General features: G+C 43.6%; 1 protein-coding gene across 2 annotated transcripts in view; it reads right to left on the reverse strand.

Annotated features, from left to right (window-relative positions):
• LOC109916016 (SUN domain-containing protein 2) overlaps window positions 1-12,191 on the reverse strand; it is a 76,036-nt gene that overhangs the window by 28,069 nt on the left and 35,776 nt on the right. For both annotated transcript variants that reach the window (XM_048617599.1, XM_048617598.1), the window contains exons 13-14: window positions 9,502-9,617; window positions 2,633-2,800 (exon numbers count right to left, since the gene is read on the reverse strand). In XM_048617599.1, coding sequence (XP_048473556.1) covers window positions 2,633-2,800; window positions 9,502-9,617 — 284 coding nt within the window. The remainder of the gene's footprint in view (window positions 1-2,632; window positions 2,801-9,501; window positions 9,618-12,191) is intronic.

Here is a 12,191-nt window from a genome sequence, read left to right on the forward strand (position 1 = left end):
CCCTGCTCTATCCATGTCTCCGAAATGGCCACAACATCGAAGTCCCAGGTACCAACCCATGCTGCAAGTTCACCCACCTTATTCCGGATGCTCCTGGCGTTGAAGTAGACACACTTCAAACCACCTTCCTGCCTGCCGGTACACTCCTGCAACCTTGAAACCTTATTTATGACCTCACTACTCTCAACCTCCTGTACACTGGAGCTACAATTCAGGTTCCCACCCCCCCTGTTGAATTAGTTTAAACCCTCCCGAAGAGCATTCGCAAATTTCCCCCCCAGGATATTGGTACCCCTCTGGTTCAGGTGTAGACCATCCCGTTTGTAGAGGTCCCACCTACCCCAGAATGAGCCCCAATTATCCAGGTATCTGAATCCCTCCCTCCTGCACCATCCCTGTAGCCACGTGTTCAACTGCTCTCTCTCCCTATTCCTCGCCTCGCTAGCACGTGGCACGGGTAACAAACCAGAGATAACAACTCTGTTTGTTCTAGCTCTAAGCTTCCATCCTAGCTCCTTGAATTTCTGCCTTACGTCCCCATCCCTTTTCCTCCCTATGTCGTTGGTGCCTACGTGGACCACGACTTGGGGCTGCTCCCCCTCCCCCTTAAGGATCCCGAAAACACGATCCGAGACATCACGGACCCTGGCACCTGGGAGGCAACACACCAACCGCGAGTCTCTCTCGTTCCCACAGAATCTCCTATCTGTCCCCCTAACTATGGAGTCCCCAATGACTAATGCTCTCCTTCTCTCCCCCCTTCCCTTCTGAGCAACAGGGACAGACTGTGCCAGAGATCTGTACCCCATGGCTTACCCCTGGTAAGTCATCCCCCCCAACAGTATCCAAAACGGTATACTTGTTTTTGAGGGGAATGGCCACAGGGGATCCCTCCACTGTCTGCCTGTTCCTTTTCCGTCCCCTGACTGTAACCCATCTACTTTTTTCCTGTACCTGAGGTGTGACTACCTCCCCGTAACTCCTCTCAATTACCCCCTCAGCCTCCCGAACGATCCGAAGTTCATCCAGCTCCAGCTCCAGTTCCCTAACACGGTTTCCGAGGAGCTGGAGTTGGGTGCACTTCCCGCAGATGAAGTCAGTGGGGACACTAGTGGTGACCCTTACCTCCCACATTCTACAGGAGGAGCATACAACTGCCCTAACATCCATTCCCACTGTTCTGAATTCTCAAACAGACAAATTAAGAAAAAATATATACTAGTAGCCTTACCAAATCAGCGCTCAGAACCTTTTTTTTTGGTTAGAGGAGGAGGATGGGTGGGAGACACTACCTAGGTTGGGCGAAGGAAACATGCTGACAACTATCAGTTTTATTATTGTATGGGAAATACAATTTATCAGACCTGTGCTGACACCTGTTACATTAGATTAATTTGTTTTGATTTGATTCCATTGTTGATCTATTTGATTATTTAAAAAATATTATACAGACACACTGAAAGGGTTCTTATGCCACAATTGTAGTGTGCTCATCTCTGGAATTGGAGATCTAGTTTCAACTCCCATCTGCTCCACAGGTGTGTAATGACATATCAGAACAGGTTGATTAAAAGTATCTAGAGACATTGCTGAAAAGGTTTTGTTATGGCACAGTGATGATGCCCCACCAAAGGTTTGGGGTCAAGTCCCACCTACTCTGGAGGTGTGTCATAACATGTCTGAACAGGTTGATTAAATAACTCAAGATAGACTGCTGAGCTTTAAGGTCTACGTTCAAGTCGACCTGCGTCGGAGATGTGTTATGACTGATTTAAAAAAATATATAAAGAGAGACTGCTAGAACAAGGGAGTAGTGGGTAGGAAGGAAACATATTGCATTCTGTAAATAAAACTCAAGAAAGATATTAGTGTTAAGTTTCACACATCACCACTTGGTTTGGGATCATTCTTTTCCCCTATTTGATACTGATGTGTATTCACAATGATGTCTCTTTGTGTCAATTAATTGTCTAACCCTTCATATTCTCTTTCCTTCACACGTCATGCCCTTCCTGCTCCCTTACATTATCAGTGTTTTGACCCTCTGTATTGTCCTTTATTTCTCCCATTTAAACTATTATGGCTATCACCCCTTCCATCATATTCCCTATCTCCTCAGTCTGATCACCCCCATCTCTTCACCCTTATTTCTATCTGCTGAAAGCACCTTCACTTCAACATAGCTACATCTTTTCAATGGCTTTTATAGTTCTTTTTCTCATCTCCTTGCAACTCTGATTCCCATCTTCTTTCTCAACTCCTCTTCACGTTTCTTCCCTCTGCAAGGCTGGTAATTACCAAAATTAACAGAAACTGAATTCCTACTAGTGATACATCAATATATGGACTATTTTCTTTCAGAATGTATGTTCAAACACTAATCTGCACAATAAAAATACCATCTCCCTTTTAGGAATTAGGCTGCAGTTTGTTAATGACTAATGATGCAGAACAGAATATATTGAAGCCATTAACAATAAAAATATGATTAATAAGACTTTAAATAGCATCACCCTCAATACTTCAACTAATATCCAAAAATCCATTGCTCAGTGGACTTCAGTCAAAATGCATTGTTCCATATGCAGTTAATCATGAATATATGCTTAAATTTTACCCTGCTTTTGCTTACATAAACAGAGAAGTCACGCGGTGCACTGCTGATTGATCCATGGAGAGCAACAGACTTTGGAATGTGCTCAAGAGTAAAGGAGGTTGGTGTGATCCGGGCAGCAAGCTGGATGACAACAAATCCTTGGGAGCCTTTAAATGCCCAACAGTTCCCTGGATGAACATCTGGCTGCAGGAGAGAACAGGACAAAGATAATGAGCAAGGCTACTGTAGTTTTACATTAAAGGTTACTTCTCTTTATACTTTTATGCACTTTGCCCTTTCATTGGCTTCAGGCAAAAATCAATCAGGGCATTAAGTGAATTTGCTGATGTCTCTATGACCAATATCTACTTGTTCTAATATTGAACACCCAACATCAAATGCCCAAAAGTTCTTCAGAAGTGCATCATAAAGCAATATTTGACACTGAGGTACATTAGGAGGTAACAGGGAGGTGATGATCTAGTGGTATTATCACTAGACTTTTAATCAGAGACCCAGGTAACGTTCTGGGGACCTAGGTTCAATCCTCGGCAGATGGTGGCATTTGAATTAGAAAGAAACTGCAATCTGGGATTTGCCTGTTGTTGGAAAAACTTAAGGGAATTCACAAATTTTTAGGGAAGGAAACTACCATCCTTGCCCAGTCTGGCCTACATGTGACTTCAGACCCACAGAAATATGGTTGACACTTAGCTGCCTTTGAAATGGTCTTGCAAGCCATTCAGTTGTTACAGTGGCCAGAAAGGAAAAAAAAAATGAAAATGGACAGGCCACCTGGCCTCAAAGCAGGCACCAGAACAGACAACAGCAAAAACAGCCCTGCTGACTCTGCAAAGTCTTTCTTACTATTATCTGGGGGCTTGTGCCAAAATTGAGAGAGCTGTCTCACAGACTAGTCAAGCAACAACCTGACAGTCATACTTTTTGTTTATTCATTCATAGAATGTAGGCATCGCTGGCTGGGCCAGCATTTATTGTCCAGAGGGCAGTTAAGAATCAACCACATAGCTGTGGGTCTGGAGTCACATATAGGCCAGACCAGGTAAGGATGGCAGTTTCTTTCCCTAAAAGGATATTAGTGAACCAGATAGGTTTTTCTGAGAATCGACAATGGGTTCGTGGTCATCACTAGACGCTTAATCCCAGATTTTTTGTTGAATTCAAATTCCATCACGTGCCATAGCAGAATTTGAACCCAGATCCCCAGAACATTACCTGGGTTTCTGGATTAACAGTCAAAATACCACGAGGCCATCACCTCCCGAGGTCATACTCATGGAATCAAACTTCCTGGTAGGACAAACCCAGCAGAGGTGATTGCACAGGTGGGAGGGAGATGCCTCGGGAGTCCTCAACATTGATTTTGGATACCATGAAGTCATGGAATCAGGTCACATACAGGAAAGCAAACCATCTGCTCTTTGCCTTGTACCACGCTCCCATGGCTGACGAAGCAGTCCTCCTCCGTGTTGAACAAGACAGCAAGGGCACATAATATACTTTTGTTGGGGGATCTCAATGTCCATCACCAAGAGTGGCTCAGCAGCAGCACTACTGATTAACTGGTTGAATTCTAAGAGACAGTAGGTGGTGAGGAACAAAAATAGTCTTCACCTCATTGATTGATTGATTTTATTGTCACGGCTCTTAAACTCAATTCCCCTGCCAATGAAAGCCAACACACCGTACGCCTTCTTTACAACCCTATCAAATTGGGTAGCAACTTTGAGGGATCTATGGACATGGACCCCAAGATCTCTGTTCCTCCACACTGCCAAGAATCCTGCCATTAACCCTGTATTCTGCATTCAAATTCGATCTTCCAAAATGAATCACTTCAGACTTGTCTAGGTGAATTCCATCTGCCACTTCTTTGCCCAGGTCTGCATCCTGTCAATGTCCCGTTGCAACGGGACAACAGCCCTCCACTCTGTCCACAACTCCACCAACCTTTGTGTCATTGGCAAACTTACTAACCCACCCTTCCACTTCCTCATCCAAGTCATTTATAAAGATCACAAAGAGCAGAGGTCCCAGAACAGATCCCTGTGGAACACCACTGGTCACCAGGCTCCAGGCTGAATAACTTTCATCTACTACCACCCTCTGTCTTCTATTGGACAGTCAGTTTTGTATCCAGACAGCCAAATTTCCCTGAAACCCATGCCTCGTCACATATACCGAAATACAGTGAAAACCTATGTTTACGAGGTACAGGCAGATCACAGCAAGCAAAGGATGTACAGATCAAAAAGACTTGGAGGCATACAGGTTACACTATTTGAGGCTACAGTCCATTCAACAGTCTGATAATGGCTGTTCCTGAACTTGCTCGTGTGTTCAGGTTTCTATATTTTCTGCCTGACGGAAGAGGTCATAGGAGGTCTATACCGGGGTGTAATAGTGGGTCTTTGATGATGTTGGTCGCCTTTCTGCGGCAGCGAGCCATGTAACTGGAGCCCATGGATGGAAGGTTGGCTTCTGTGATAGGCTGGGCTGTGCACACCATCTTCTGTAGTTTCTTATTGTCCTGGGCAGAGCAGTTGCCATACCAGGCCATTATGCACCCGGACAGTGTGCTTTCAATGGTGCATCTGCCGGAGATGTGAGGGACCTTATGGACATTCCAAATTTCCTGAGCTGCCTGAGGAAGAAGAGGAGTTGTTGTGTCTTGTTGACTGTTGCATCTGTGTGGAAAGTCCAGGACAGGCCATTGGTTATCATCACTCCGAGTAATTTGGTGCTCTTCACCCGCTCAAACTCAGTTTCGTTGATGTAGATGGGGCATGTTCTCCTCCTTTCTTTCTGAAGTTGATGATCAGTTCTTTAGTTCTGTCGACGTCGAACGACAGATTGTTTTCATTGCACCACATCATCAGGCCCTCTATCTCCTTTCTGTATTTTGACTCATCATTGTTAGATATTCATCCCACTATGGTAATGTTGTCAGCGAACTTGTAGATAGTGTTCGTTCAGAATTAGGCAACACTGTCGTAGCAGTACAGGGAGTACAGTAGGGGCACTGAGGATGCATCCCTGGGGGGCTCAAGTGTTAAGTGTTGAGTGTTATTGTGGAGGAGGTTCAGTTACCTTTCCTCACTGATTGCAGCCTATGGGTCAGAAAACAGGATCCAAATGCAGAGGGCAGAGCCGATACCAAAGTCATGCAGTTTTGAGATCAGTCTGGAGGGATTAATGGTGTTGAAGGCAACAAGCGGAAGTCTGATGTAGGTGTCTTTGTTGTCCAGATGTTCTAGGGATGTGTGCAGGGCTAGGGATATGGCATCCTCTGTGGATCTGTTATGTCAGTAGGCAAACTGTAAGTGATCGAGTCAGGTTGGGAGACAGGAGTTGATGTGGGCCATGGCCAGCATCTGGTAACACTTCATGATTATACAAGTCAGAGCTATTGGGCAATAATCAATAACGCACACTGTAGGTGTTTTCTTGGATATGGGCATGATGGTGGTCTTCTTGAAGCAGGTGGGGACTTCAGCTTGTAGGAGGGACAGGTTGAAGATGTCTGTGAATACCTCTGCTGGTTGGTCCGCACTGGATCCGAGTGCTTGGCCGGGGGCACTGTCTGGGCCTGTTGCTTTCCTTGGGTTGACTCCCAGACAGACTGATCTAATGTCTGAAGTGGTGTCAGAGGGAACAGGTGTGTTTGGGGCTGTCGGGGCAGGTGTTTCTACCCCGGGGGTATTCTCAAACCAAGCATAGAAAGAAAAAAGTTCCGAGGAAGGGTCACTGGACCCGAAACGTTAACTCTGTTTTTTCCTTCAGAGATGCTGCCAGACCTGCTGAGTTTTTCCAGCAATCTTGTTTTTGTTCGTAGAAAGTATTGAGCGGGTCAGGGAGGGATGTGTCATTGTCCGCTATCTTACGCTGTTTCATTTTATGTTGTTTAGGCCTTGCCATAGACGACAGGAGCCTGTTTGGTAGGTCTGGGCCTCTAACTTGGTCCGGTACTGCTTCGGGGCCTCCCTGATGGCTTTGCGGAGGTCATATCTGGATTTTCCGTATTGATCAGAGTCACTCTACCAATCTTTCTGCCATGGATGCTTCTGTCCATGAAAGTATTGGTTAAAAAAGCCCCTGCATAGCCCCTGTGGAGACAAACACCCACCTTCACATCGAGAACACTCTCCATAGTGATATGCAGCACTATCACTGCACCAAATGGGACAGATATTGAACAGATCTAGCAATCCAAGATTTCAGGCGCTATGGGCTGTCAGCAGTTGTAGAATCATACACTAACAATTTGCAACCTTACAGCATGACATCCCTCTCATTCTACCATTACCCCCAAACCAAAAGGTTAACCCTGGTTCAATGAAAAGTGCAGGAGGGCATGCCAGAAATAGCATCAGACACTCCTAAAAAATGGAGATGTCCTAATGAAGCCACAACACAACTTATCTGCCAAAAAGCATAAACTGTAACTGATAGATAGAGCTAAGCAATCTCACAATTAATTAATCAGATCTAAGATCTGTCATGCCACCACAACCAGTTGAGTGATAATGCCCAATCAAACAACTCACTACAGGAGGCGGATGAAGCATTCGCAGCAATTTCAGCCAGAAGTACAGAGTGGATGATCCATCTCAGCCTCCTCCAGTGGTCCCTAAAATTAATTATAGATAACAATCTTCAGCTAATATGATTCACTCCACATGATATCAAGAAATCGTTGGAGGCAGTGGATACTACAAAGGCTATGGGTCCTGACAACATGCCAGCAATAGTATTGTACGCTTCCTCTCCAGAACTTTTCGCTACCCTAGTCAAACCATTCAGGTCCAGTTACAGCACTGGCATCTACCCAACAATAATGGAAAATTGCCCAAGTATGTCCTGTACACAAAAAGTAGGACAAATCCAATCCAGCCAATTATTACCTCATCAGTCTACTCTCAATCATTATTAGAGTGTGATGGAAGGTGTCATCAACAGTGTCACCTGCTCAGCAACACCCAGTTTGGGTTCCAGCAGGGCCACTCAGTTCCTTATTTCATTTTAGCTTTGGTTCAAACATGGTCAAAAAGAAAAAGATGAATTCCAGAGATGAGGTGAAAGTGACAGCCTTTGACATCATGGCTGCATTTGATAGAGTGTGGCATCAAGAAGCCTTGGCAAAACTGTAGTCAATGGGAATTATGGGGAAATATCTCCACTGGTTGGAGTCACACCTGGCACATAGCAGAAAGGTTGTGGTTGTTAGGGGTTAGTCATTGTAGCTCCACAACATCCTTGCAAGAGTTTCTCAGGACCGTATCCTCAGCTCAACGCTTTTCAGCTGCTTCATTAATAACTTTCCCCCATCAGAAGGTCAGAAGTTGGGATGTTTACCGATTTTCAGCACCATTCACAACTTCAGAGACTGAAGCACTCCATGTCCAAATGCACCAATACCTGGACAATATCCAGGCTTGGGCTGACAATACCAGTCAATGATCATCTCCAGTAAGAGATATTCTAACCAGTGTCCGATGGCATTCAGTGGCGTTACCATCACTGAATCCCTTATCAACACTGAGGGTTATCTTTGACCAGAAACTGAACTGGAATAGCCATACAAATACAGTAGCTACAACATCAAGTCAGACACTAATAGTGCAGTGAGTAATTGGCTCCCCAAAACCTGTCCAGCATCTACAATGTATAAGTCAGGAGTTTAATGGAATGCTCCCCACTTGCCTGGACAGGTGTAGGTCCAACAACACTCAAGAAGCTTGACACTATTCAGGCCAAAGCAGCTTCAGTGGCGCTACCTCCACAAACATCCACTTCCTCCACCACCATGCTTGGTAGCAGCAGTGTGTATTATCTGCAAGATGCACTGCAGAAATTCACCAAAAATCCTTAGACACTAGCTTTCAAACCTATAACCGCTATCATCCAGAATGTCAAAAGCAGCAGATACATGGGAACAACCTGGAAGTTCACTTCCAAACTACTCACCATCCTGACTTGAAAATATATCACTGTTCCTTCATTGTCATTGGGTCAAAATCCTGGAATTGTCTCCCTAATGGCATTATGGATCTACCTACACAACATGGATTGCAGCAGTTCAAGAAGGCAGCTCACTACCACCTTCTCGTGGGCAACTAAGAACAGAAAATAAATGCTGGCAGTGACACCATTCAAATTCAATAAGTGAATTTAAAAAAATTCAAAAGCTTTACCTAAAAAGTAAATGATAAGGAGTGGCTTAAAAGGAGATAGAGAGACCGTGAATTTTAAGGAGGAAATTCCAGAGCTTCAAGAACAAGCAGCTGAAGACACAAGGTGGAAAGATTAAAATTGGGCATGTTCATGGGCACAGAACGATGTCAACTGGAATAGATTACAATAGTAGGAAACAGCAAGGCTATGGAAAGACTTTTGCAGGCAAAATGAGTTGAGGAAGCCTTTGCTCAAGTATAAGCTCTGCCAAACTCTGGGAATTTCACTCAGGGTGGGAGTGGCAAATAAAGATCACCCCGGTAACACTTGGCAGGATGAGGTCATGCAGTTGACAATGTGGATATAAAGAATGCATTTAAAAAGTGGTGCTATGGAGCAATATGGAAAGAATAAAAGGTGACATTTGTACAGCATCTCATCACATAGTACAGTCGTGAACCATATCCTGAACAATAGTCAGTGCACTACAAGCAACAGCACATTTCAACATTTAAGTGAGCACCAATCTTAATTAGTACTGAGCTGCAAATCTTAGCACAGTCAGCAGAGGGGAATTATTAGGCAGGATTTTAGCTCCCCATCACAACCCAAGACATTGCTGCAATGTGCAAGTGTCCAGGGTCATTTACTCCAGTAGGAGTTGGCACTTTTAAGACAAAAGATAAGGGATCAGTTTGAAGAATATATACCTGAATCACAGCTCTTGGAGACTGAGAATAGTACCATAGTGGAACTCCAAACAAGCTAAGTAGAGCTGTCTTGGTCTCAAATGTCTCAGAGCAGCGTGTGCTGATTACACTGGCACCTAAAGAAACAAACAAAAATACAAATTACACAAAAGCAAGGGCATTACGTTCACTGGTACAGTCGTAAAAAACATTTACATTTGGACACTATAGCAAAATTCGAATACAGGAATTATAGAAGGTAGCTGGATATAAATGTAGTAACTTATCATGCCTTTAGTAGTAATTACCTTTTTTTTTTAAAATGCAGGCACTGTTATTTAGTAGAGGTAGTCACAATCAAACCATTGTATACTTATTTCAGTCAGTGCACGTCAAGTGATTCACAGCATGAGAGATACTTTGAGATGCAGTAATTGATAAATGTAAATCTTTATTAAAACTGTTCGATATTAAATTATGCATTCAGTGTTCATTACAGTATCAATTGTTAGATTCCCCCTCAATAGTATTTCCTAAAACTCCTACAGCTTTAATGTAGAAATTCCACATTTATTTGTGAAGAATTCAATACCTCAGTTTTCCTGTTCTGTTAGCTGAGTATTCCTTTGTTGAAATATTTAAAACTGTCATCTCCTCTTTGTAGCCTTGCTCCTCATGTCTCAGCATGCACTGCCCCCTCCTTCAGGCCATAGCCTAGATCCTCCCCCCACCCTCAGGTCCCAGCCTCAATGCTAACTGGGCCTGGCCTTTGCCTTGCTCTTCAGGTCACAATCGTCTTCAGTGGTCTCTCCACAGTAATTGTGATAGGGCGCCAGCCTATCATCAGAAGAGCAGTTCTTCACTGATTCTTTCTATGTCACTTACTGGGGGTGACTTCTCCTACTGGTTGCCCCTGTGATTTTCTTCGGCATTTCTATGCGTTTTAGGGGCATGATCACCCCTGCGCTAATGTATTCTGAGCTTTGGGAAGGCTTGTTTGAACATTTTAAAGACTGTATCTTTTTACTTTGATATTTTTGATTGTGGGCTCAAATTATTTTAAAACAGTCCTTTTTCCAAGGACTGTGGAAAGGATTGCTACACTTAAAGTTTACAGAAACTTATTCTAAGTCACGTTTACATTCTTCCTTTATTTAAACAATAGGTTGGCTGTTTGTAAACATAGATCATTACAGTGCACTACAGGCCCTTCGGCCCTCGATGTTGCGCCGACCTGTGAAACCAATCTGAAGCCCATCTAACCTACACTATTCCATTATCATCCATATGTTTATCCAATGACCATTTAAATGCCCTTAAAGTTGGCGAGTCTACTAATTTTGCAGGCAGGGCATTCCACGCCCTTACTACTCTGAATAAAGAACCTACCTCTGACATCTGTCCTATATCTATCACCCCCAATTTAAAGCTATGTCCCCTCATGCTAGCCATCACCATCCGAGGAAAAAGGCTCCGACTGTCCAGTGTTGCATCCGGATAGCATCAGTGGGTGTACACAGGTTGCTGATTGGTTTGTGGAGCTGTGATCAACTGTGGATGCTGAAATAACTCCACGAAGGCTGGTATCCCATACCAAGACACCCTTTAGTTACATGTGCATGGTACATTACACTGACCCAGCTAGCTCAGACCTGGCTCCTAGAGTGAGCAGAACACCTGACATTCCTGTTCATATCTGTCAGCCAGGGGCTCCCTGATTGGACCAGGTTAACAGCCCCAGAGAGGGAACTCATATTCTAGGAGGTTCACCCGGCTGACCTTGTTCCAATCATTACAGAAGCCAAAGGGTATCAGTCCGACAACAACCAGGTTGGCTGATGGTTAGCTGAACAGCTTGTGGACGTGAACATTGTAACTGGCAGATTGCTGCAACAGTAGATGATGTGTGTTTCTGTCCACTAATATACTCAAATCCTAAAAACAGCCAGTTTATTTTCCCTCACCAGTTCTGTAAGTGGTGGCCTTTAACCAGAAATTAAGACATTTTGCAGTTAGTGTGCCAATCACTGCACGTCCCGAGAAGAAATGAAAAGAACCTGGAGACAAGAAGGTGAAGGATAGAAAATCCTGACAAGCAAAAGGATTATCTATGCGGACCCTGAGGACTAGGGTTATTGATCTAATACCCCAACCTAATTTTTCCATTCACCTATAATACAAGTGTATTCGCATGTATGGGTTAGAATTTTAACTACTGAAGTTATATGTCAACAGTTTGTAGTTGTTTACTCTGTGGTGAAGATCTATTTGTAATAAATAATTGTTCTTGGTAAGTACAGAAACCTGGTTCACTTTTTTTCACCTGGATCTTTCCAACAGGTAAATTGGAGGCTGTGTGTACTTGGATAAACCTTTTCTTAAAACTTGTCTGAATAGCAGAGTTTGATTTCCAATGAATTTTCATGGCAATGAGGCATGCCACATCTCATCCACAGATGCTGTGTTAACTTGGTATTTCTGTATATTTTGGACTTGGTGACTATCACTTTACATCCAGTCATAATACTTAAGGGGTAGTATTTTGGCAAAATTCACCTAATCACATCCCATAGCTTTGGCAGAAATCTTAATAAATAATCAGTTTATTCATTACAAAGTTAACTCTACAGTCATTGTGTAAAATAAGTTACGAGATTGAGAGAAGTTTTATTGTGTTCAGTTGACATAGGGTCATATAATTCCCCTTGCTA

Source organism: Rhincodon typus, chromosome 37 (assembly GCF_021869965.1).
Source record: "Rhincodon typus isolate 14 chromosome 37, sRhiTyp1.1, whole genome shotgun sequence".
Lineage (NCBI taxonomy): Eukaryota > Metazoa > Chordata > Chondrichthyes > Orectolobiformes > Rhincodontidae > Rhincodon > Rhincodon typus.